General features: G+C 41.7%; 2 protein-coding genes across 3 annotated transcripts in view; both read right to left on the reverse strand.

Annotated features, from left to right (window-relative positions):
* Nucleotides 1-2302: 2302 nt before the first annotated feature.
* LOC122542267 (mitochondrial ribosome and complex I assembly factor AltMIEF1-like) lies at nucleotides 2303-5953 on the reverse strand. 2 transcript variants are annotated; one of them, XM_043679820.2, is made up of 2 exons: nucleotides 5870-5953; nucleotides 2303-2586 (listed from the first exon to the last, which is right to left on the reverse strand). In XM_043679820.2, the coding sequence occupies exon 2, from the start codon at nucleotides 2513-2515 to the stop codon at nucleotides 2303-2305; it is 213 nt and encodes a 70-aa protein (XP_043535755.1). In that variant the 5' UTR covers nucleotides 2516-2586; nucleotides 5870-5953. The 2 variants fall into 2 exon arrangements, with proteins under 2 accessions (XP_043535755.1, XP_043535753.1); XM_043679818.2 differs by lacking the exon at nucleotides 5870-5953 and adding an exon at nucleotides 5248-5654.
* A 17763-nt stretch (nucleotides 5954-23716) lies between these two features.
* The window catches only part of eif3l (eukaryotic translation initiation factor 3 subunit L), a 32069-nt gene continuing 28215 nt past the window's right edge, over nucleotides 23717-27570 (reverse strand). The window contains exons 14-15 of the mRNA XM_043679821.2: nucleotides 26185-26265; nucleotides 23717-24862 (exon numbers count right to left, since the gene is read on the reverse strand). Coding sequence (XP_043535756.1) covers nucleotides 24827-24862; nucleotides 26185-26265 — 117 coding nt within the window. The 3' untranslated portion in view covers nucleotides 23717-24826. The remainder of the gene's footprint in view (nucleotides 24863-26184; nucleotides 26266-27570) is intronic.

Consider the following 27570-nt stretch of genomic DNA (forward strand, 5'->3'; position numbering starts at 1 on the left):
TGCCCCTGTACTACATGGACAATAGTGGTTCAAGCTGGCAGCTCTTAAGGGCAACTAAGGACGGACAATAAATACTGGCCTACCCAGTGATGCCTACAACTTGCAAATGAACAATCTAATCGAATGTTAGGACAGATTGAAGGAACGGAATGGCCTACGTTTGTTCCAATAAGTCGCAAACATAAGCTAGGGAACAGTCAGGGTTCCTTTGATTGTAAAATGCCCAGCAGTCTACTGGAGGGTTTTCTTAAGCCATTTTGTACTGGAACCAACACTTCACTTGGCTGTGATGGCTGAGCAAGGCTGCTGGAGTATGTGGGCTATGTGGGAGGTATGACAAACTTTTCTGCACCTGTAGAACTTTACCTCATCACTTCAATCAGCAAACAAAAAGAGTTAAAAAACATGCAATTCAAATAAACCATTGGAATCTAGGCATGACAAATACTATTCTAAAAATTTGTATTTCTTTATCACATGATACTTTGCAGATGTTCCATACAAAGAACTATAAAACTGTGTAGCTAACAAATTGTTAAGACGAATCAGGTTTTAATTTGTAAGAATTATCATAAATTTACAGATCACAACATGCTGATCATGTTATTAAAGACAAACCTATGCACAGAGAGAGAGAGAGAGAGAGAACTAAACCCAGGTAAATTATTTATTCCCATTTTTATCTGAATTCAATGGTTGGCTTTTACTCATGCCTCTCTTGAAAGTGCTGAGTCACACTGGCTTATGTCTCCATTACAGCTGATCAAAGCTCTGGAGGAAACTCATGACTGTCTTTTCTCATTAAGCCACGATTACCTCAGCTACTGTCCATAAGACCATAAGGTGCAGGAGCAGAATTAGGCTATTCGACCCATCGAGTCTGATCCACCATTCGGCAATGGCTGATATATTTTGCAACCCCCATTCTCCTGTCTTCTCCCCATAACCCTTGATCCCCTTAACAATCAAGGATCTATCTCTGTCTCAAATATGTTCAATGACTTGGCCTCTACAGCCCTCTGCAGCAATAAGCTCCATAGAATTTCTTCAGCCAGAAGATGGTTAGTCTTTCTCATCTCAGTTCTCAATGGTCATCTCATCACTCTGAGGCTGCACCCTCTAGTCCTAGTGTCTCCTTCCAGTGGAAACATTTTCTCCATGTCCACACTATCCAGGCCCCAGGGATAATTTTTGTAAGCCTTCTCTGGACCCTCTCCAATGCCAGCATATCCTTCCTTACGTACGGGGTCCAAAACTGCTCATAGTATTCCAAATATAGTCTGACCAGAGCCTTATATAGCCTCAGTAGTACATCTCTTTTGTATTCTAGCCCTCTTGAAATTAATGCTAATACTGCATCTTCCTTCCTCACCACTAACTGAACCTGTATGTTAAATTTAAGTGCCTTTGTACTTCAGATGTTTGAAATCTTTCTCCATTTAGAAAATAGTCATCAAGTTCAGGGATCAAAGCTCAAATTTTTGATTGAATAGGTTAAGTTCCTAAAAGTTCTTGAGTTTTTAAATAAAATATAAAGAAAAACAGCAATTCCCCAACTGAACCTGCTGCTCCTCATCCTACAAACAGCTGAGCAGTCTCAATCTCAATTACTTATTTTCTTTTTACTGATCATGCATATATTTATCGTTGTAAAAGGTTTTTAACATGATGTGTTGAGATAGTCTTTATAGTAAAATGAAGGAAATCAATGTGAAATCAGCCCAACAACAGGCCAGGAAAACGGAGCTGAGCAGCCTGATGGTTGCTCAAGGCATGTGACTTCGAGTTCAGCAAAGTCCACTCAGCTTCAGGAAAAAAATTAGAGGGACCGTAGGGCCTGGGTGAGGAAGCTGTGAAACAGTGAAAAAGACCTAGACTGTTTTGTTAGAAAGGAGCTATCCAATCCTCTCTGAAAGCCACAACTGAACCTGCCATCACTACATTCTCTGGCAATGCAGTTCAGATCCCACGTTGCTACGTTAAAATGATTTCATGTCAGCACTGGGTCTTTTGACAATCACCTTATGAACATCATGCAGAATTTCTATTTGGAGTTACTCAACAGTGATGAGCAAAGGGAACCTTACTGTGGTTGATCATGTAACTCCCACCTACACCTCAATTAAATCAAATGTAAAACTTCCCAGTCTGTAAGAATCGTTTTCACATTTGACAATCCATTTTCCACTGTGGCCATACAGAATGTCTAACCAAAAGATTTTAAGAAACAAAACAGTGGCAATAATTACTTTTAAAAAAGACATACCCAGAAGTGTGAAAATAGACGTGTTTAGGCCCTAGATTAAACCAGACCTCCGAGCTTGTTCGCGAGAAAATAGATGCCTTTCTCCAGTTGCTTAACTTTCTCTTTCTCACTGGTAAGGTGCTGATTCTTTCTGAACTCCCTTCTGATGAATGTGTAGTAGTAATCTCGGTCAGTGTACTGGAGATTGCGTCCCTCACGCAGGAGAGCTCGATAAAGATTCAACACTGCTACACGTGACCAGGTCGCCATGACAAGAAATATCTAGCAGGAAAACTGGCACTGTTCCCCAATCAATCAATGTGAAGTTATTGTTGCCATACCTGAGGGAGAAAAAAAAAGGAAAATTGTTTTCTCTCAACAGCTCAGATCAATATAATAGAACGCACAGCACAGAAACTGGCCAGTTGGTCCAAATGGCCTATGCTGGGGTCCCTCAAACCTACTAGGCAAAAGTGAAGACTGCAGATGCTGGAAATCAGAGTTTAGATCAGAGTGGTGCTGAAAAAGCACAGCAGGTCAGGCAGCATCTGAGGAGCAAGAAAATCGACGTTTTGGGCATGAAGGGCTTTTGCCTGAAACGTCCATTTTCCTGTCCCTCAAACCTACTTTGCCTGATCAAAATGTTCCCTTTCTTTTTCTTTCCTACATCAAACTTCCCTTAAAGGCATCTATCTAATTCACCCTCAAGTATAGTATTTGCTAGCACGTTCCACATTCTGACTGCTTGCAATAAAGTTTCCATCGAATGTCTTATTAATAATTACCATATGTTTATGCCCTCCGGTATTGGACTTGCCCACAAGTGGAAACATCTTTCCTATATTGATCTTGAAAAATCCCTTCATACCTCTCACAGGTCACTACCCAAAATACTCTTGTCTAAAATAAGCTGCAGCCTGTTCAGTCCTTCCTGAAAAGGTATAAGCTCTCCATTTTGACATCATCACAGGAAATCTTTACCCACACCCTCGTCAATGCCTCCCTTTTTTTGCAATATTCAGACAAATTTGAAAACAATTTTCATTATCAGTAAATATCTTGGTATTCCACTTTAAAGTGCCATTTGCATGGCAAACAACTGCCACAAGAACCAGAGGTGATAAAATTTATCTGTAATTCAGTGAATATGATAATCTGGAATTCATTGCTTGAAAGTGAGCAGAATTAGCACTACCTAAAACCCCCACTGTCAACACCCTGTATGGATATCAATATTGTCAAAGAGTAGTTTTCTTAGTTGTACACAACTAAAGTACTTGATGGAAAAATTTTAGGTGAGAGGAGAAAGATTTAAAAAGGGACCAGAGGGGTAACTTTTTCCATACAGAGGGCAGTTCATATGTGTAATGAACTGCCAGAGGAAGTGGCAGGTACAGTCACAACATTTAAAAGACGTTTGAACAGGTACATGAATAGGAAAGGTTTAGAGGGATATGGGTCAAATCCAGGCAAGTGGCACTAGTTTAGTTTGGGAAACTTGATTGGCATGGACAAGATCTGTTGCTGTGCTGCACGACTTCATGTTTCTATAGTGGAAGCAGATTTGATAATACTTTCAAAAGAGAATTGTAGAAATACACAAAACAGAAAAGAAATTTCAGAAGAGTGAAATTAATTTGATAGCTTTCGTCAAAGCAGCAGCACAACTGACTGAATGGCCTCCTATCCCACAGTTATCATTCTATAATGATGTGAAATTTTAACACAGACTTCCTGCCAGGCAGTTTTCTTTTCTCTCTGCTTTGGTGGTCATGTGAGACAACATGTTCACTCCATACCAGGCTGGGCGACAAATGGCTGCACGTTTGCCACATGGTAATAGGATTGGTAATCAGAGATTACTTTCAAAAGGTACAAAGTACACTGGCAAAAGCATTAAGGTGCAATTCTTATAACCCTCGTGATGCCCCCAACCCCTAGACTGAGATGCTCGTTCGAGTCCCACCTGCCCTCGAGGTACATAACAACATTTTTGAACAAGCTCATTAGAAAAAAAAGGTTAGTTTTTAAAAAAATAAAAATTTAACGTACATTTCTTACACAATAGTTCCTCTTACAATGATTTGTTGGCAATATCCACAACATCAGAACACCGTTCTCCTAATCCTCTATCTCAATGCCATAATCCTGTTTTCTCCCCATATCTCGGTCTAAAAATGTATCAATCTTTTTCTTGAATGCATACAATAATTTGATCTCCACAACTTTCTGTGGTAGAAAATCCACAGTTTCAGTATCCTTAAGTGAAGATAATTTTCCTCATCTCTGTACTAAATTGGAGGGGCCAGTGTTGGACTGGGGTGTACAAAGTTAAAAATCACACAGCACCAGGTTAAGAACTAACTTTCATAGCACTGCTACTTCATCAGGTGGTTGAAGGAGCAGCGCTCCAAAAGCCAGTGCTTCCAAATAAACCTGTTGGACTATAACCTGGTGTTGCATGATTTTTAACTCTGTCCTAAATAGCCTACTCTATATTATGAGACCATGACCCCCTATTCTAGAATAAGTGAGGGATAAGCTTGTTCCTGGATAGGACAGAATAAGATGCAGTGGGGAAAGAGAAGAGAACAGGCATTAATCCCATTTGCACACATTTTCACATCTTAAGAGGTTTCAACACCAATCAAATCAAGCCAGTACATATGCCTTTAACAAAATCTCATCTTTCTCAGTCTGGGGCTCTCTAAACTGAAATTGATGAGTAGATTTTTCCAACAGATGGCAGGTACATTTCCTGCATTATCTTATCTCTGTAAATTCAGATTTCTCACTTAAACTGTTAGTTTTCCTTGAGGACAATCTCCTCACTGCCCTTACTTACCATACACATTTTACTTCCATAACCTCTATTCATTTATAGACTGTTCAACACATTCAGCTTCAAACAGACATAGAAAAGTCCTGCAAATTTAGCAAAAGATTGATGATTTGAGGCACATCTGCAAATAGGCAACAGCTCTGAAACAAAAACTACATACCTTAACATGACTCATAACTTTTGACCTTGGTCCAGAAAGTTATAGCTTCACAGAAGGAAAACAAAGTAGATCACTCGCCCTTTCACTTCACAAAGGTTAAATGACCGATTGGCTGCAGGCATTACAGCCTTGTCAGAGTCACAAATATCTCAAACAGGAGTTGTTCGTTAAGCCAAAGTCTGAATTGACAAGGCCCCCTCTAATTATTCCTCTGGGCTTTGATGTGTGTCAATGTGAGCTTGGCAAAACTCGGAGTGGGAATCAGAATCTTAAACAAATGGACGTGAGATGATGAAAGGGGTGAAACTCCATTAACAACGGACGGGTCGCGTTTTTTAATATAAATATAAAAGTTGCCCAGAATGTGGCCCTCAGGCCACATGTCCCGTCCTCCCAGACCGATGATTGGCCGCTGGCTTCACGGTGCCGTTCCCCGATTGGCCCTAACCTTTGTCAATCATCTGCCCAGCGGGCCAATGGAATTGACGGTGGAGGAGATCCCCCATTTCATCGCCGCTCCGTGATTTATTACGAGCGACCACCCGATGCCAACAGGCCTGTCCGGATTCCGGTACCTGAACCGCAAAACGAGGACAATTAACGTGAACATTTTATCTTTTACCTTTCGGCATTTGGCCGCTCCCAGCTTCCGCGGACGGACAATATGGCATCAAGCAATCTCCGCAATTACTTCCGGGTCACGTCTTACGTCACAGCGTGGGGCATACAGGGGGTGTGGTCAGCCTTTGCTGTCAATCAAACTGGAGGCTCTGGTTCTAACGGCAGTAGCTCTCTGCAACCACACCACAATGCAATCTCCATGGCTACCTCTCTCTTTCCTAGGGCAGGGAGTACACAGGGTCACTCCATGCTAAAACAAAGCAAAGAACTGCAAATGCTGGAAAGCTGAATCAAAAACGGAAGTGGTTAGAGAAATTCAGCAAATGGGGCACCATCTGTGGGAGAGGGAAAGCGGAGTTAACATTTTGAGTCCAGTGACTTCTTTTGAGCTCTCTGGCATTCGCAGGTCTTTGTTTTATTTTAGTGCAAGTGACCCTGTGCGCTCCCTCCTCCAGAAAAGAGTGATATGCAAGTAGACATGGAGAACCTGCAGATGAACCGTGTAGGCTGAAATTCTGGAACAAAAGCAGAAATTGCCCCAGAAATTCAGCAGGTCTGGCAGCATCTGTGGAGAGAGAAATTCGAGCTAATATTTCGAGTCCAGTGACCCTTGTTCCAAAGACAGTGGCTCTCTGCAATCACCCTGCAGGGAGCTTTCCATGGCTACCTACACACCTCTGCTTTCTGGATGAAACAGTAGACAGGATCTTGTCCACACTAAATAAAACAAACAAATGTGGATAGGATTTGGAGATGCCGGTGTTGGATTGGGGTGTACAGTTAAAAATCACACAACATCAGATTATAGTCCAACAGGTTTAATTGGAAGCATAGCTTTCGGAGCGTCGCTCTATCAGCAGGTGGTTGTGGAGGACACAATTGTTGGACAATAACCTGGTGTTGTGTGATTTTTAAAAATGTAGGTATGGCTGCATCTGTGGAGGGAAAACAGAATTAATGTTTCTTTACAACTTTAGATGCTGCTAGACCTGCTGATTTTCTGGGGAAATTTCTGTTTTTGTTTGTCAGTCTACATTAGGTCAGTTTGCTAGCATCATTATAGCCTTTACCCCACGGAGTAGGCCGTTGGTTAGATCAGTTGACTGAACAACTGAGCAATGCAAAATGATGCCAACAATGTGGATTCAATGCTGGGCTGAGGTTACCATGATGGACTCTCCTTAATTTTTCCCCCTATCCTGAGACGTGGGTGACCCTCAGGTTAAACCACCACCAGTCTCTTTCTCTCTCTAATGAGACAGAAGCCCCATTCTTCAGTAGGACTGTTGTGACTGTACTTTTACCTGTAGAGGTTTGTGGGTTCAAGCCCCAATCCACAAAAATTGAGGAAATAAAACAAGGGCTTTTTGATTGAGGGATCTCTCCGTGAAAGATTTAAATTCTGTCATATTATTCGTAAAGAGCTAGGGTTTAAAAGATAAATGAGGATTTGACCTCTGTATTCCATTTTCCTTACATTCTCCACTCTCCCTCAGCTGTGTCTTGTTAGCTTTGCTTTCAGCAGAATGGTCCCATTATCTCTTTTTCACACTTCCACCTAATTCTCTATCTCTTTTTCACTACAATTATGTGTCCTTGTGATTTCCTCTGGGCACCCACACAATCTGTCCCATTTGCACCTCCCTCTGTATACAGCACCATATTCCAGTTTGTTTCACTTCCAAAGAAGAGTCATACTGTACTCAGATCATGAACTCTGTTTCTGTGTTCACAGATGCTGCCAGACCTGCTGTATTCCTCTCGCACTTTCTGTTTTTATCTCAGAACCATGGTATTTTTCTCCTACTGAAATGTTCATCCAGGCTGCTGCTGAGTGCCAAATAGTGTACCAATGTCTGTAAGATTCAAACATTCTAAACCAATTTAATGCTGCATAAACTTGGTAAAAATTAATGAAATAGAGCCAGAGAGAGAGAGAGAGTAAAACTGAGTGAATCAAACAAAATAATATGACTACCACCATAGCAATATGTGCACAGCTACACACCATGATGAATTTGAATGTTGATAATATCACAGAGGTATTTGAGAAATTGAAACAAAAGTGCAAAGTGACATTCAATATAAGAACCTAAGAACGGTGGCATGGTGGCTCAGTGGTTAGCACTGCAGCCTCACAGCCCCAGGGGCCCGGGTTCAATTCCCATCTCGGGCAATTGATGGTGTGGAGTTTGCATGCTCCCCCTGTGTCTGGGTGGATTTCCTCCGGGTGCTCCGGTTTCCTCCCACAGTCACAAAGATGTGTAGGCTAGGTGAATTGGCCATGCTAAATTGCCCTTGGTGTTAGTGTTATTGCTGACCTTAAGGAAATCTTGTGACATACTCTGAGCTAGCAGCTGAGTTCAAGTCCCACTCCAGGACCTGATGGGTAAGGAAGATCTGCTCATAATGCAGCCAAACAGTATAAATGTGTAAATCCTTACAACATATTTCAGCAGCTATGCATTAGTTAGCATTAGTTAGGGGAATGGGTCTAGGTGGGTTGGTCTTCAGAGGGCGGTGTGGACTTGTTGGGCCAAAGGGCCTGTTTCCACACTAGGGAATCTAATCTAACTAGGAACAGGAGTAGGCTATTTGGCCCATTGAGATTGCTCTGCCATTTAATATGATCATGGTTGATTTCATGTCAGTCTCACTCCGCTCTTGATAGTCAACATTCTTGAGACTAGCTTCATTTTTTAGATTTATGAATGAAATTTAAATCAATAGATTTCTGAAAGGAAAGTGAAAAAGATCAATCATCAGATCTTTATAGACACATGAAAGGGAATCGAACAGAGGAATAGAAACCAGGGTATGGCAATAAGTAGTGGGTCTAATTAAGGATTAGGAATTGGCGCAAGCCTGGTGGACCGAAGGGCCTGTTCCTGTGCTGTATTGTACTGTATATTGTATCTTGCAGATAGGAGTTAAATTTGTTTAATAGCCAAGAGAGATGAGTGAAGTTAACCACTATCTCCATCCAGAGGTAATTCATTGGATTCACCAATAAAAACTTCAATGCTTGAGTCAGGAGCATGTGAGCTGTTGAGAATTTAGGATTAGTGTTCTTTCATCTCAGTGATAGAATAAACAGGTAGCCAACAATTTATTTTTGCATTGATTAATTCACAGGTTTGTGGTGTCACTGGCTTAGCCAGCATTTATTGCTGACCTTAAGGAAATCTTGTGACATACTCTGAGCTAGCAGCTGAGTTCAAGTCCCACTCCAGGACCTGATGGGCAAGGAAGATCTGCTCATAATGCAGCCAAACAGTATAAATGTGTAAATCCTCACAACATATTTCAGTAGCTATGCAAAGAAACAAAACTGAAAAATGCAGCCAAGAAACATAAATTCAAAGACGCATATCTCTCTATAAACTCCTTATGTCTTCTTCACAGCATAGTTTCCCAACTATCTTTGAATCATCTGCAAATTTAGTTGCCATGCATTGTTCCCCTCACCTAACTCATTGATGTAAATTGTAAAAAATGTACTCACCAGATTCTGCCAATCAGGCAAGGAGCCATTATTGTATACTCTGTTTTCTGCCTGCCAGTCAATCTTCGATCCATGTTCCCATGAGCTTTTATTTTCTGCAGTAATATTTGATATGGCACCTTACCAAATGCCTGCTTGAATTCCAAGTGCAATTCCCAATAGACTCCTCTTTATCTAATCATTACTCTTCTGAAAAATTCCAGTAAATTAGCTAAACGTGACTTTCCTTTGACAAACATATACTCTTGATCCTGATTGTATTCAATTCTTCTAAGTGCCTAGCTACAATCTCTTTAATGTTCGACCATACACCTTTCTCCAATGACAGATATCAAACATGATGTGAAGGTACCAGTGTTGGACTGGGATGGACAAAGTTAAAAATCACACAACACCAGGTTGTCGTCCAACAGGTTTATCGGGAAGTACAAACTTTCGGAGTGTTGCTCCTTTGTTAGGTAGCTAGTCCGATATCAAACAAACTGGTTTCATTCCTTTTGGGATAGAGGGATATTTTTTGCCACTTGCCATTCAGAATTATCCCTGAATCTAGAGAAATTTACAAAATTAACACTGAAACATCTGTTCCCTCAATAGGCACCTCATTCAAGACCCTTGTACGGAGTCCACCTGGACCCAGAGACTTGTCAGCCTGCAATTGTATCACTTTGTCCAGTACCACTTCCTAGGGATTGTAAGTTCACTAAATTCCTCCCTCCCTTCCACCTCCTGATATTACTGGATTTTATTTGAACCTCTGCAATGAAGATAGAAGTAAATTATTTGTTCATTTATCCACCATTTCTATATTATCTGTTCTTAACTCCCTAGTCACACTCTCCGGAGGATCAATACCCACTTTTAAAAACCTGTAGAAGCTCTTACTAACTGTTTTTACACTTATATCTCACTTTCTCTCAGACTACAATTTGAATGAATGAATTGAATAACTTGAATTTATTGTCACGAGTGCTGAGGCACAGTGAAAAGCTTTGTCTTGCAAGCAATACAGGTAGATCATATAATTAAATAGCATAGATAGTAAATAACAGGTAAACAGTGGCAAAAGCAAAAATACAGGTACAGGTGAATGTTAAGAGTTTGTGAGTCCATTCAGTATTCTAACAACAGTAGGGTAGAAACTGTTGCGAAACCGGCTGGTGCGTGTGTTCAGGCTTCTGTACCTTCTCCCCGATGGTAGAGATTACAGAAAAACATTGCCAGGGTGGGATGGATCTTTAAGAATGCTGGCCGCCTTTCCTTGATAGCGGGCCTGGTAGATGGATTCTATAGATGGAAGATTGGCCTTTGTGATTGTCCGGACCAAGTTCACCACTCTCTGTAACCGTCTCCCATCTTGAATGGTACAGTTGCCATACCAGATAGTGATACACCCAGACAGAATGCTCTCGGTGGTGCACCTATAAAAGTTGGCAAGGGTATTTGCCGTCAAAGCAAATTTTCTCAGCTGCCTAAGGAAGAAGAGACGTTGTTGGGCCTTTGTAACCAGTGCATCCACATGAAGAGTCCAAGAAAGCTTGTTGTGGATGACCACTCCCAGAATCTTGACAGTCTCCATTCTTTCCACCTCTGTGCTGTTAATATGTAGGGGGGCATGAGTAACATCCTGCTGAAAGTCAATAATGAGTTCTTTGGTTTTGCTGGCACTGAGAGCTAGGTTGTTCTCAGTGCACTATTTTTCCAGGTCTTCCACCTCCCGTCCGTAGTATTTCGTCGCCATCTGAGATTCGACCAACTATGGCGGTGTCATCAGCGAACTTATAAATGGCATTAGTCTGGTATTTCACGATGCAGTCATGGGTATTTAGTGAGTACGGTGGGAGGCTGAGTACACAACCCTGAAGGGCTCCAGTAGTGAGGATGAAATATTGTCCCCAGTCTTCACTGATTGTGGCCTGTGGGTCAGGAAACCAAGGAGCCAGTTGCAGAGAGTGGGGCTTAGTCCGAGACCACTAAGTTTGGTAATCAGTCTCGAGGGATAATAGTGTTGAAGGTTGAACTGTATTCAATGAGTAGAATTCTTACATAGCTGTTCTTGGTGTCAAGATGTCCTAGGGAGGAGTGAAGGGCAAGTGATATGGCATCTGACGTGGATGTGTTGGTCCGATAGGCAAATTGAAGTGGGTCAAGAGTAGTGGGGAGGATGGAGTTGATTAATGCCATGACCAGTCTTTCAAAGCACTTCATGACCAGCAAAGTTAGGGCCACTGGGCGGTAGTCATTGAGACATGCTGCATGGGCTCAGGGATGATGTTGGCCCTCTTGAAACAGGCAGAGACAGTGGCCTGCTGCAGGGAGAGGTTGAAGATGTCCGAGAAGACCTCTGCCAGTTGATCTGCACATGCTCTGAGTGCACGGCTGGTACTCCGTCTGGTCCCATCGCTTTCCTTGGATTCACACGAAGGAAAACTGATCTGACTCTGATGCAGTGACTGTTGGGATAGGTTCATCAGGACTTGTTGGAATAGGTGTTAGCTCTCCGCCGAAATTCTACTCAGAGTGAGCATAGAAGGCATTGAGACAATCTGGGAGGGATATGTCATCGTCTGCTATCTTGCACTGTCTCTCTTTAGAACCTATGTTGTCATTCAGTCCTTGCCATAATCGCTGGTTGTCTGTCTGGGTCTCCGGTTTGGATCGGTATTGGTCCTTGGCTATCTGAATGGCTCTATGAAGGTCGTACTTGGATTCCTTATATTTGAGTGGGTCTCCTGATCTGAAGGCCGCACACCTGGTTTTTAGCAGGTTCTTTCATGCCTATATGTTTGCTGTTATTTGGGTTTAAAATATCAATCTTCGACCAAATCTTCACCTTTTCAAACTGATTTAAAATGTAATGATATTGCTGTTGCTGCAACTAAGGGGTGCTTTTACTCTGAGGTCAACTTTAATTTTCTTCCTCCAGATTAACCTTTCATTCATTCTCTATATTCTAACTCATCATCAGGCCTGCCACTTATCTCTGCATAGTTATATGCTTATGCCTTATGTTTGATGCTTTTCCTAACACTTTTAGTTAAGCATGAATGATAGGTTCCTCCCCTTAGAATTTTTCTTTATAATACGGATACATGTTCTGAGTATTCCAAAATATGAAAAGCATGTCATTTCAACCAAAACACTATCAACAAATACATTGACTTAGATCCCATTTTACTACCCCTGAGGAAAAAACAGGAAATTATATCACCATAGGAAATGATATCACCACAGGAAATGACATCACCAACCCAAGGAAACCCAAACATATAAATAGAAAGCGGGCTACACCACCAGTGCTTCACTCAGAGGCTCACTGAAGATATTACCTAGTATGGTGACGAAATGTCTGGGAAAGAACCTTCCAGCTCAGTTGGCAAAGCTACAAGCAGAACCTCAACCTGAGCTACAAATCTTCTCAAAACTCACTAATTCTGAAATATCCTCTTAAATGTCTTTCACTGTGTCTCTGTTGATGTATCCTCCAGCCCAGTTTGGCAGTTCACTTCATCTGGTTCAACTTTCATGGCTGTATGGTTGCTGTTATTTGGGTTTAAAGTATCAATCTTTGACCAAATCTTCACCTTTTTAAACTAATTTAAAATGTAATCATATTGTGGTTGCTGCAACTAAGGGGTGCCTTTACTCTGAGGTCAACTTTAATCCTGTCTCATTACATAATGCCAAGTCTAATATAATCCGTTCTTGGTGGATTCGAGAATGTGTGGCTCTTAGAAACTATCTCAAAAGTGTTCTAAGGACTCCTCATCCAGACTATTACTGCAAATCTGATTTTTCCAGTCTATATGTAGATTAAAGTCACTCATGTTTATTGCCGTACCTTTATGACAAGCATCCAATATTTCTTCATGTATACTTCATTCCACAGTTTGATAATGTAAGGGGTTCTGTAGACCATTCCCATTGGTGACTTCATTCCTCAACCATTTCTCACCTTTATGCAGCCATCTTGATCTCTTCAACCAAGGTCATCGCTAATTATTGCCCAAATACTAGCTTCCTATTCCCCTCAATTCCCCTTAATATATCATGTCATATACCCCTCAATATTCAGGACCTATTCCTTGTTATCCTGTAGTCACATCTCTGTAATTGCCATCAGAACATTGCAGACCTCTATTCAAAATATAGATTTAACTGAAGAGTGAAAAATTTCAGAGCAACAGCGATTATTGCAGCAATGCAAGTTCTGTTCAATGAGTAACATATTCCTGAAATAATAGAATATGGCAATGGAACCTAATTCACCTTCAGAGAATTTAAGGAATTTGTTGCACTGTATGAGCTCAACATCCATTTCCTTATCCCCTTCTTACCCAAAGAAGCACAGGTTTAGTCATGCACATCCAATTGGTCAAGTCAACCCTCATAAAAAAGCCTAGAGACAAAATCGTGAAGGGTAAAGAGTAAATAGGGAGAATCTGTTCCTTTGGTGGAAGGAACGAGAACCAAAGGACACAGGTTTAAAGAATTTAGCAAATAATCAATGGCGACACAATTCCAAGCAGCATGTGGAATGTGCTGCCTGAGAAGGTGGTGGAAGCACATTCAATCAAGGCATTCAAAAGGGAATTAGATCATCATCTAGAAAGCATACATGTGCAGATCTATGGGGAAAAGAGAGGGGGATTGGTACTAGATTGCATGGCTGCTGTAGAAGGTCAGTATGGACACAAAGGGCTGAATGGCCTCTGTAATCATTCTGTAATTCTTTGATTATACAGCTGCGATCCCTAATTGCCACAATTATAAAGCACAGTTGCTCAGCTTATTTCTACTGACAAATTCAGATTTTTTGTAATGTCTGCAATATTTTTTAAAAAGCCAATAGATTGGTTAGACCACATCTGGATAGATTTCTGAATTTTAAATTGTATCCAGGCGTGCTGAAGTAAAATTTTATCACGCAGATGCAGATGGTGGGGATGGATAGGGTGAATAGCCAAGGTCTTTTCCTCAGGGTAGGGGAGCCAAAACCAGAGGGTACAAGTTTAAGGTGAGAGGGAAAGATAAAAAAGGTTCCTAAGAGGCAATGTTTTTATGCAGAGCGTGGTGCATGTATGCGATGAACTGCCAGAAGAAGTGGTGGAGGCTGGTACAATTACAGCATTTAAAAGGCATCTGGATGGATATGTGAAAAGCAAGGGTTTAGAGGGATAGGAGCCAAATGCTGATACATGGGATTAGATTAATTAAGGATATCTGGTCAACGTGAATGAGTTGAACCGAAGGGTCTGTTCCCGTGCTGTGCAAATCTCTAACTGTATGTTGCCCTCCAAGCCAAGCCATCCAGACTTGGATCTGTATTGCTGTTCCTTCACTGTTATTATGTGAAAATCCTGGAATTCCATTCCTAACAGCCATATGCGTGTGCCTCCACCAAGCGGCTTGCAGTAGTTCAAGAAGGTAGCTCACCACCACCCTCTTGAGGACAGTTTGGGATGGCAACCAAAGCTGGCCCAGCCAGCAATGTCGACACCCAATGAAAGCATAAAGAGACACTTTCTGTCAGATTTCTGCCAAGTAGTGCAAAAGAGAAACGTTTAGGCCTTTTTCTCTATCACCTTCTCAAGATGACAGCGGAGTAGCAGCGTAGCATTCTGGCTCCTAGGCCCAGGAGCCTAGAATTCGTCTGCTTGTACTTTTTGTCTCTTCTCTCAACTTTTCTTTCTCTTTTTTACTTCATCTTCTGACATCGTTGGGAGGCTGGAGCGGTGTCAGTTGGCTGAGGTGGAGGCAGTTTCTGGAATGAAGATTCCCAACTATGGTAGGCCCAGAGCCTAGACTCGGGAACTTGGCAGGTGGTCAGCGGTGGTGGTGACAATGCCCAGAAGAGGATTCCTGACTACGATAGGCCTGCAGCATGGATTCAGGGATCTTTGGCTGTGGCGGAAGCAATGCCTGAAATATGAACTCCTGGCTGCAGGACCTCGCAAAAACCTGTATTTGTGTCTGTCGACCCCTTGTTTAGAAGATGAACTCTATTTATGTAATTTCTTGGATGTAGGTTTGCTTGCTGAGCTGAAAGGTTCATTTCCAGACATTTCATTACCTTACTAGGTAACATCTTCAGTGGACCTCACGCAAAGCAATGCTGAAAATTCCTGCTTTCTATTTATATGTTTGGGTTGGTGATGTCATTTCCTGTGATGTTATTTCCTGTGGTGAAGTCACTTCCTGTTCTTTTTTTCAGGGGATGGTAGATGGGGTCTAACTCGATGTGTTTGTTGATAGAGTCCTGGTTGGAATGCCGTGCTCTTAGGAATTCTCGGGCGTGTCTTTGTTTGGCTTGTCCTAGGATGGATGTGTTGTCTCAGTCAAAATGGTATCCTTCCTCATCCATATGTGAGGATGCTAGTGAGAGAGGGTCATGTCTTTTTGTGGCTGGTTGGTGTTCATGTATCCTGGTGGCTAGTTTTCTGCCTGTTTGTCCAGTGTAGTGTTTGTTACAGTCCTTGCATGATATTTTGTAAATGATGTTAGTTTTGCTCATTGTCTATATATATAAACCCAAACATATAAATAGAAAGCAGGAATTTTCAGCATTGCTTTGCATGAGGTCCACTGAAGATGTTACCTAGTAAAGTAATGAAATGTCTGGAAATGAAACTTTCAGCTGAGTGAGCAAACCTACATCCAAAACCTCGACCTGAGCTACAAATCTTCTCAAAACTCGCTATGTAATTTTTAAAAATTCATTTTGTTGTCTGGAGGCTAGGTATAGACATAGACTGGATGGACTGTAACTCTGAACCTTTTATTCCTTTACTTTTCTATTTTTTTCCCTAAGAATTTGTACTCAAGAATCTGTATCTTTGTACCGAAGATGGCGCCGTAAGTGGTGACTTGTAAACCTTTCACTGTACTCCATGTGAGTACATAGAGTCATAGAGATGTACAGCATGGAAACAGACCCTTCGGTCCAACCCGTCCATGCCGACCAGATATCCCAACCCAATCTAGTCCCATCTGCCAGCACCCGGCCCATATCCCTCCAAATCTTTCTATTCATACACCCATCCAGATGCCTCTTAAATGTTGCAATTGTACCAGCCTCCACCACTTCCTCTGGCAGCTCATTCCATACACGTACCACCCTCTGCGTGAAAAAGTTGCCGCTTAGGTCTCTTTTATATCTTTCCCCTCTCACCCTAAACCTATGCCCTCTAGTTCTGGACTCACCGACCCCAGGGAAAAGACTTTGCCTATTTACCCTATCCATGCCCCTCATAATTTTGTAAACCTCTATAAGGTCACCCCTCAGCCTCTGATGCTCCAGGGAAAATAGCCCCAGCCTGTTCAGCCTGTCCCTGTAGCTCAGATCCTCCAACCCTGGCAACATCCTTGTAAATCTTTTCTGAACCCTTTCAAGTTTCACAACATCTTTCCGATAGGAAGGAGACCAGAATTGCACACAATATTCCAACAGTGGCCTAACCAATGTCATGTACAGCCGCAACATGACCTCCCAACTCCTGTACTCAATACTCTGACCAATAAAGGAAAGCATACCAAATGCCTTCTTCACTATCCTATCTACCTGCCACTCCACTTTCAAAGAGCTATGAACCTGCACTCCAAGGTCTCTTTGTTCAGCAACACTCCCTAGGACCTTACCATTAAGTGTATAAGCCCTGCTAAGATTTGCTTTCCTGGAGGAGATCCAAGATGGCGGCAACTCAGCAAGTCTGAGCCTATAGTGCTCCTCCCAAGACCTAGGCAAAGTGGGCCACTCTCCCCCACCACACTCACCAAATCAACTAAAAATAGTTTTTATTTAATGTAATTAGTGGTTTAGTACTAAATTTGTACAGTTCAGTCTCCTGTAAAAATGACTCAAGGGAAAGGATCCCGCAGCTCTCAGCAGGCAGGAGCCCCCTCTCCCACCCTCTCCAGCTGCAACAGAGGTATCCGCAGCTGCCCTGGGGGACTTACCTACGGTGGCGAGACTCACGGAAATAATCTCCAAACTCTACGCAAAGATTGATGCTTTCATAGAAGAGTCCCGGAGCCGATGGGACTCACTCTCGGCCGCACTACAAAAGCACGGTTGAGACATCGAGGGGCGGAGCTAAAGGCCGCGACCTTCTAGGCCATTGCAGAATCAGCCGTGGATCAGGTCCGGACTCTCGAGCAGCAAGTCTGGACCTTAGAGAATCACATTGACAATCTCGAGAATCGAGGTCGTTGAAAAAATATTCGTTTGCTGGGCCAGCTTACAAGGTTCCTTGAATAGTGGCTTCCGCAGTTATTGAATCTGGAGGCTGGATCAGGCCAGGTAAGGGTAGAATGGGCCTACCGAGTTGCAATACGCGGGCCCGGCTCGAACCAGCGCCCCTGCCCGGTCCTGTTCCGGCTGCAGAGCTGTAAGGTGAGGCAGATGCTCTTGGAAGCCTCCAGAAATCTTGGGAAAGATCCACCAGCCATGACTCATAAAGGATCCAAGATTATGTTATTTCAGGACTTTTCCCCAGCTTTGGTTCAAAAGAGGAAGGTGTTTGATGAAGCAAAGAAGTGTTTAAGGGATTTAAACATTCAATACTCCTTGCGCTATCCAGCTATACTACGCTTTAGCCATGAAGGGTTCGTGTTTAACTTCGGATCACTGGAGAAGGCCAAGGAACTTTTGGACTCTCTTAGACAAATTATAAGAGTTAATTGATTTTTTTTGCCCTACCCCCACCCCAGTTTACCCCCCCCCCCCCCTTCTTTTTTTCCTTTCATTATCTTACTGTTTAATATTATCTCCGGGGGGTGGGAAGAAGGGCTTATTTATTCATCCTTTACTTCGCGATTTCCTTTCCCCTCCCCTTTTTTTTATATATATATAATATATATATATAATAGGCCATGGGGTCTAGTTAATGTAGATGGGGGGGAAGGTGGCTACCTTATCTTATTTTATCTTTGTCCTTGGGAGCGGGGTTGTTTTCCCCTGTTATTTTGTATTAATATATTTAATTATTATTTGCTGAGACTGTAATTTTATAGTCATATATGTTCATATATGGTATTAACATTACCAAATATATCGTATTGGGGGGGATAGGGTACTCACTGTTAGTTCTAGTTCAGTAGTATACTTGAATTTTCTTTATCCTATCATGGGGTGCCTGGGTCAAGGGTGGAGCACTGGTTGGGAGAGGTTGTGATGGGCTTTTTGGAAAGGAAGTGATGCCCCCTGGGAATAAGGGGGAAGATCTCCATTTAAATATGTTTTATACTTTTTTTTTTACTATTTAGAAATAGTTTTTTTTATTATATTGATCTGAATGTACTAGAGAGCTTTTATCTTTGTGAATTTTATATGCTCTATGCTCGGGATGTTTTGGATAAATACGGGTTTTGTTGTGATCTGATGTTAATACGTTCCGAGCATGTATATCACTGCTCAATTTGTGTTATCTGTTGGATTTTGTTTTCTCTCTTGAATAATGTAAGAAATTTAATGATACACTCTGATTAGTTGTAAGTTAGATGAGTGGTTAGTTGAGTTTTGTCTTTTTTTTCTCTTGGTATTTCTGTTTTCTTGTTTGATAGATTTTGGTGATCATTTATTTAAGATTTAACCATATATCAATTTTTATACTTGGTTTTTTTTTAGTTTTCTTTTGTAAACTTGTGGAAAAATAAATAAATTTGCTTTCCCAAAATGCTGATTCTATTCAAACTGACCATTCCTAGCAGCAAAATTAAAGATTTTTTTCCCTTAAAAATTTGAGCTATGGAAGACAAATCACTGCTAGTTGCAGCTAAAGTAGTTTAAACATTGTGCAAGCACAGAATTACTGAACTACAATTCCCCCACCCACACAAGGAGCTGCCTTGTCAAGTTGAATGGAGGCCCCTCTGAGCTTTCAGGCTGGCAGGAGGGATCCTACAGCATTATTTGAAGAGTTGGGAATTTCCATGTCCTTATCACTAAAACAAATTAGCTGTTCCAGCAACTCATTGGTGTTTGTTGGCTCTTCCTTTGCACAAATGTGCTGCCAAATTTCGCAAGTACTTCAGTGGCTACAAAGAGCATTGGGACACGCTGCTGACATGCTTGTGGTAATTTTACCTTTCTCTCCTTATAAAATCACCAACTGAAAATGTGCTTGCTATATATAAAAATGCCTCATTATGCAAACTCTCAATAAATCTTAACCAGAAAGCTGACATCATAGAATCCCTACAGTGTGGACGCAGACCATTTGGCCCATCAAGTCCACACCAACTCTGAAGATATTCCACCCATACCCAACCCCTATAACCCTGCATTCCCCAGGCTAACTCACCTAGCTTGACATCCACTGGACACTATGGGCAAGTTAGCATGGCCAATCTATCTAACCTATACATCTTTAGACTGTGTGAGGAAACCCATGCAGACGCAGGGAGAATGTGCAAACTTCACAATTGCCTGAGTTTGGAATTGAATCTAGGTCCCTGGCAGTGTGAGGCAGCAGGGCTAACCACTGAACTACCCCACATATAGTTTTTAACTATTATTTAGAGCTAGCGTAGATCAAGAGTATTTCCCTGCTAACTCTGTCCACTGGTGTCATTCATAAGGAAATCAGAATAGTTTAATGTCATATTTTGATTTTTCTTATTTTTAAATAGTATTTTTGGCTTCCATGTTGTCACTCCATGGATGCTGTCAGATCTGCAGAATTTTTCCAGCATTTTCTGTTTCTACACTATGTTTCAAACTATCCTTATAGTCTTAGGCATTGTTTAATTTTTCCAGATTTCTCAAACTATATTCCTTGGAGTATAGAAGATCGTGTTTATGCAGAACTGAAGTCTGGAAATATTGAAAATAGAAGCAGGAGTAGGCCATTCAGCCCATCAAGCCTTCGCTACCATTCCATATGATCCTGGCTAATTCTCTATCTCTATGTCATTTTCCTGCACTTCCTTACACATAAGGTTAGTAACATTCTGGAACTCTTCCCCACCCCACCACATCACCCCCCACCTCCAGAAAGCTGCGGATGTTGGGAACATTAAACTTTCAAAACTAAGGCTGTTAACTTCCCTTAACAAAAAAAACTATCCATGAAAATAGAGCAGTCAGATTAATTAAGTAAACATACAGGTCATTCTGCTATAACGAGTGTTCTGTTAACACAAATTCACTAATAACATGATTGATGAATTGGGGACACTAAAGCGCAAAGTTTTAAAGCATGGATTATAACACGATTCCAGCCCCATTAGTTTAAATGGTACTGCAATTACGTGATTTTCTTATAACATGAGATTGCACGAGAACGGAATAATGTTACAGCAGAACTGACTGTACATGGAATCCCTATATAGTGTGGAAGTCAGGCTATTGAGTCCACACTGATCCTCTGAAGAGCAACTGACCCTGACCTGGACCCACCCCCAACTATCCCTGTAACTCTGCATTTCCTATGGCTAATCTATCTTTACACAGCTCTGGACATAATTTAACATGGCCAATGCACATCTTTGAACTGTGGGAGGAAACTCATGGAGACACAGGGAGAATGTGCATACTCCACACAAACAGTTGCCCAAGGGTGGAATTGAACCCAGGTCGCTGGCTCTGTGAGGCAGCAGTGCTAAACACTGAGCCACTATCAGACAGATCAGTTAAGATTTAATTAAATAATGGAATATGTTTTAGGGGACTACCGTTGATCACATTATTGCCACATGTTCCGAGACAATTAATCCTGAGGCTGATGATACGGGTTCAAATCCAACCATGGCAACTGGTGGAATTTAAATGCAATTAACTAGGGGAGAAAAACTGGCAGGGGAATTATAAAGTTTAGTTTCAGGCCACCATCACTGAAACTATCATAACTTGTTGATAGAACATATCTATAGGAAAGCTATCCAAAGATGTTGCTAAACTTGAAAAAATTCAGACTTACAGAGATGTTGCCAGGGTTGGTGGGTTTGAGCTATAGGGAGAGGCCAAATAGGTTGCGGCTATTCTCCCTGGAGCGTTGGAGGCTGAGAGGTTATAAAATCATGAGGGGCGTGGATAGGGTGAATAGTCAAGGTCTTTTTCCCAGGGTAGAGGAGTCCAAAACTACACAGCACAGTTTTAAGGTGAGGGGGGAATGATTTAAAAGGGACCTAAAGGTAACCTTTTCACACAGTGGGTGGTGCATGTATGGAATGAAGTACCAGAGGAAGTGGTGGAAGCTGATACAATTACATTTAAAACGCATCTGAATGGGTACATGAATAGGAAGAGCTTGGAGAGATATGGACAAAATGCTGGCAAATGGGATGAGATTAATTTAGAAAAGCTGGTCAGCATAAACGAGTTGGACTGGTGGGTCTGTTTCCACGCTGTAAATCTCTCTAGCTCTATCTAGTTTGCCATTGCCCTTTCAGGAAGCAAATCTGCCATCCTTTCCCAGTCTGGCCCACATGTGACTCCAGACTGACAATGATGTGGTTCAAGCTCAACTGGCTGAGCAAGCCACTCAGTTCAAGGGCAACTAAGCATAGGCAACAAATGCTGGCCTTGTAAGCAATACCAACATCTTATGAAAGAACAAAAACGTTATATAGTGAGAGAGCACAGAGGGTGAGAGATGTTTGAAACTGCAGATAGGTGTGGTGACTTTAATTTAGCAAAATTCTCTATTTTCTGGAATGGTCCCATCAGATTGAAAGCTCATAATTGCAAGACTATTATTCAAGAAAGAAGGAAAAGAGAAAGCAAGGAACTACTGGTCAGTTAGCCTGACAACAGTCGTAGGGAAAATACTGACATCTCTTATTGTGTCGCCATAGTCTTAGCAAACTATAGGGGCTACTCTCATTTTGAGAGAAGCGACTGGTGGTGATTTTACTAGACCTCAAGCGAGGGAAGAGGTGGAGGAGAGTCCTTCATGCTAACCTCAAACCTGTGATGGGAATTGAACCCACACTGTTGGCGTCACACTGCTCTGTAAACCAACAATCCAGCTAACTGAGCTAAACAGACTCCCCATCTCTTATTAAGGAATTCTTAATAATGTACTCAGTAAAGCTTCATCTGATTAGAAGCAGGTGTCTTAAGAAAGGGAAATCCTGTTTGACAAATTTACTCGAATGATTTGAGAATGGGTAAGGTATACCGAGGAAGACCAGTAGTTGTATAATGTAGTAAACTCAGATTTCCAAAATGAATTTAATAACTGCCATGCAAGGACTCATGTTAACATGGATTTTTTAAAGAAATCAACAGACTGGAAATAGAGTAGGATAAATTGAGCAGTTTCAAGTGATTGCAAAAGTCTATTTATAGTCTGTTTTAACGACTTAGACAAAGAGACAGGATGTGATGTATTCAAATTTGCTGGTGCGACTAAGTTAAATGGGAATGCAAGTCATGAGGAGAACATAGCTGTGAAGTAGATAAAATGAGTAGACAGCAAATATAATGTCATCAACTGTGAGGTCATTCACTTTAGTAGCAAGAACATAACTGAATTTTTTTTCACTAAGTTGTGAAACATGTCCAGAGGCATTTGGGTGTGCTTATATAATGTAGATAAGGTTCCTGATGAAAGGCTTTTGCCCGAAACATCGATTTTACTGCTCCTCGGATGCTGCCTGAACTGCTGTGCTTTTCCAGCACCACTAATCCAAACAAACAGGAAAGCAAATAGCATGTTGATATTTAAAGCATGCAAACTGGAATACAAGAGTAAAAGGTCATGCTACAATCATACAAAGCTTTGGTAAGACCACACCTGGAATACGGTGTACAATGTTTGCGATCCATGTTGAAAGAAGGTTATACTTTGATGTTAGGCTGAATATACTGGGACTATATTCTCTAGAGCTTAAAAGAATGAGAGGTGGTCTCATTGAAATATTCAAGATTGTGAGGGACTTCCCAGGGTAGATGTTAAGACTGTGTTGCCCATGACTGGAAAATCTAGAATAAGTGGCCGACCATTTGGGACAGAGTAGAAATTTGTTCAAAAGGCTTACAAAATCTTTGTCTATCTTGGCCTTAGATTCATTGATAAAGCATCCGCAACCCTTCGGGTAGGTAATTCCAGAGTTTTGGTTTCTCAGGGAATGAATGGATATGGGAATGGCTCCTGTGAACATGAATATTTGAGGTATCAGCCACTCAAAGATCCTGCTATATTTGTAAAATTCATGTGGAGATCGTATTGTCCCCTATGATTACACTGGGTTTCTGACAGAAGCAGACCAAACTGGTCTAGACTAGTGCTTTCCCAAAGACAATATGGGGGGGGGGGGGGGGGGGGGGAATACTCTTTGATCTATGTACACTATCAAAACCATTCCACGCACAAATCAAGACATCCACAGAGACTCAGATCGGTTGCATTTTTTAATTTTATCCAAACACTGGTGAGATTTAGTTGCGTGCTCTGGGTTTCACTCAACAATCCGCTACATGCAATATTCAGCTATACGTTAATATCCTGAGATAAAACACAGAGAAGGCAACTACATATTTATTGAAAGATTTGGTGTTATTTTGAATATCCAAACACACCCAGATTATCAATGGACGTGAAACCAGTCATGAATGGATTACAGAGGCAAGGAGGTGGTTTGTAGAGAGCTGGTGGATCCTTTCGTAACCAGCTGCCCAGAATAACTGGACCGTGACATCTCAGTCCACAGAGTGCAAATTCACCAAGAGATGGGCATCAAAAATGTGTGTTTTTGTGGCATTGTCTGCATTTATACAGAACACCAAAAGGTTAGAGTATCATGAGGTCTGATTCACTTAGGATTGTATCGCATCTAAAGATTTGTAATAATAGTAACCAGTTATTATTTTATAATGCATACAGCCCGAGGCATTCTGCTTTTTTTAAATGTTCCATTATCAATTCATTCAGAAGACTGAATTATTTTCCCTCTCCAGTATTACAGCACCCCTCACAAAAAGTCTGCACCAGTTCACAGAGGAAAATGAAAGCTGGCTAAGATTTTGAGCTGTATACAGTAGAAAACAAGAAAGAAGACAAATAAACAAGAACGGAATTTGCTGGAGAAACTCAGCAGGTCTGGCAGCATCTGTGGAGAGAGAAACAGGCTCCATGTTTCAAGTCTACTGACAATTCTTCAGAATCATCTAATGAAGGGCCATTGGAACCTGAAACACTGAGCCTGTTTCTCTCTTTCACAGATGCTGCCAGACCTGCTGAATTTCTCCAGCAAATGCTGTTCTTGTTAGTTTCAGATCTCCAGGATCCTTTGTCATATTTTACAGAAGATCAAAAACTTTTGTTCCCAAGGTCTAAGTGGTAGTTTGAGAGCTCTGACATAATTGATCTCTGGACCACATGCAACTGAGCAACATGGCTGGCCATTCAGAAATCAAAAGCACTAGCTACAGGAGAACTTGCAAGGCAACCATCATTCATTGTGTTCTTTATCGAGTGACTGTGTGCTGCTCTGGGTACAGAAGTTCCATTACCGGGGGTTGATTTTCTTCAAGCTTCTGTTGAGCTACAAAAATAAAAGAAACTTGTTATGAAATATTCTGGCCGGCAAGCTAGTGTCCATCCTTAGCAGGTGTTCTGACATATTTTTATAGTAATGGGCACTCTACAGTACATGATATACTAATCCGCTGTTTCAAGTGCATAAACTGGCTCATTACAATTTATGAAGGACTTTTGCAGACCAATGGGTGTTGGTAAAACTGCAGCTCCTGGCAATAGAAATCAGCATGAAATGATTACTTACCTTGCTCTTTCTGCCTTTAAACACCAGGGAGAGCCTCATATTTAAAGGGACAAATTTTTTTTAAAAAATCAATAAATTTTCCCAAATACTTCTATCCAGCTCTTCTTAAAGTAACATTACAGCTGTACTTAGGGAGGATATTCTGGGGAGTACATCCAGTGAAATTATTTGGGTGAAAGTGAGACATATGAACTTTGTGGGAAGCTAGGGAAGTAATTGCTGGCCCCTTACTGAAATACCTGTATCATTGATAGTCACGGGTGAGGTGCCAGAAGGTGGCTAATGTGATGCCATTATTTAAGAAAAGTGGTAAGGAAAAGCCAGGGAACTATAGACTGGTGAGCTTGACATCAGTGGTGGGTAAGTTGTTGGAGGGAATTCTGACTTCGAGGATCTACATGTATTTGGAAAGGAAAGAACTGATTAGGGATAGTCAGCATGGCTTTGTGCATAGGAAATCCTGTCTCACTAACTTGATTGAGCTTTTTGAAGAGGTGACAAAGAAGATTGATGAAGGCAAAGCGGGAGACGTTGTTTTTATGGACTGCAGTAAGGTGTATGTCAAGGTTCCACACCATAGTCTAGTCAGCAAATTTAGATCACATTGAATCCAGGGAGAGCTAGCCATTTGGACACAAAATTGGCTTGAAGGTTAGAGACAGAGGGTGATGGTGGAGAAATGCTTTTCTGACTGAAGGCCTATAACAGCAATCTGCCTCAAGGATCGGTGCTGGGTCACTGTTTTTGTTATTTATGTAAGTGATTTGGGTGTGACTATAAGAGGTAAGGTTAGTAAGTTTGCAGATGACATAAACTTAAGCATGTACTGGACAGCCAACAAGGCTATACTCGGAGTACAATGGGACCACAAATAGAATGGCCAATGGGACGAGGAATGGCAGATGGAGTTAAATGTGAGGTGATCCATTTTGATAGGGCAAGTCAGGGCAGGATTTATACACATCATGGTAAGGTCGTGAGGAGTGTTGCCAGACAAAGAGACCTTGGGGTGCAGTGTCACTACATGGCCTGAAAAGAACTCAATGAGGACAATAGGTGAAGAATAAAACAAACAGCTTTACCTCTTCAAATTTGTGAATCTGCCTGATGAAGAAGTCACCATATCGCCGTGCCACTTTGGTGTCTGCGATGTGGATCATATCCTGAAAATCAACAGAAAAGCAATGTTTAAACAGAAATTCAAGTTACCCCTTGTATACTTAGACAGAGTTCAATACTTTGCAGCTTACGCAATATTGGCCCAAGCTCAATCCTAGTTTGTTACCTGCCAGAACAGAGTCACCGAGGGGTTCAGGTACATTGTTCTTTGAAAGTTGCATCATAGGTAGATAGGGTGGTTAAGAAGGTGCTTAGCTCACTTGCCTTCATTGCTCAGACCTTTGAGTACAGAAGTTGGGACATCATGTTGAGGTTGCACAGGACATTGGTGAGGCTATGTTTGGAGTACTGTGTACAGTTCTGGTCGCCCTGCTATAGAAAGGATATTATTCAATTGGAGAGGGTTCAGAAAAGATTTATCAGGAGGTTGATGGGTCTGAAGAGTGTGAATTATAAGCTTAAGCTGGAGGGGCTGGGACTTTTTTCACTGGAGTGTAGGGGGTTGAGGGGTGACCTTACAGAGGCTTATAAAATCATGAGAGGCATCAATAGGGTGGATAGCAAAGGTCTTTTCCCCAGGGCAAGGCAATTCAAAACTAGGGAGCATATCTTAAGGTGAAAGGAGAAAGGTTTAAAAGAGACCTGAGGGGCAACCTTTCCACACAGGAAGTGATAGATGCCAGTACAGTTGTAACATTTAAAAGACATTTGGATAGGTACATAAATGTGAAAAGTTGAGAGAGATATGGGCCAAATGCAAGTTAATGGGTCTAGTTTAGTTTGGGAAACCTGGTCGCCTTGGACCAGTTGGTCTTGCTGTATGACCCCAGGACAGTCAAGGTAACAAATGAATGAGGCAAGAATTGTCCTCATACCAGAGGACGTGTCCCATTTTAAGTGCTTAGGAGGAAGCCAGGAGGGAGAGTTACTGAGCAGGACTTGGGGATCGATGTTTTCTTTGGCAATGGAGACAGAAGAACTGATAAATGTTTAACCTTTGAGTTCAAAGTGCAGTGAGGAGCCACAGAAAATAGCAGAATTTGGCCATTTGGTCCATTATGCTAGATCTGCTGTTCAAAATGATTAGGTTAGATTGCCTACAGCATGGATTCCGTACTCTTCGGCCCAACAAGTCCATACAGATCCTCCGAAGAATAACTACCCAGACCCATTCCCCACCATTACCCCTGCCTAAAGCACCTAATACTATAGGCAATTTAGCATGACTATTTCACCTAACCTGCACATCTTTGGATTGTGGGAGGAAACTGGAGCACCCGGTGGATACCCACGCAAACAAGGGGAGAATGTGCAAACTCCACACAGTCACCCAAGGCTGAAATTGAACC

This window comes from Chiloscyllium plagiosum, unplaced genomic scaffold (assembly GCF_037043375.1).
Source record: "Chiloscyllium plagiosum isolate Xiang-an unplaced genomic scaffold, Cpla_swu_hap1 HiC_scaffold_33, whole genome shotgun sequence".
Lineage (NCBI taxonomy): Eukaryota > Metazoa > Chordata > Chondrichthyes > Orectolobiformes > Hemiscylliidae > Chiloscyllium > Chiloscyllium plagiosum.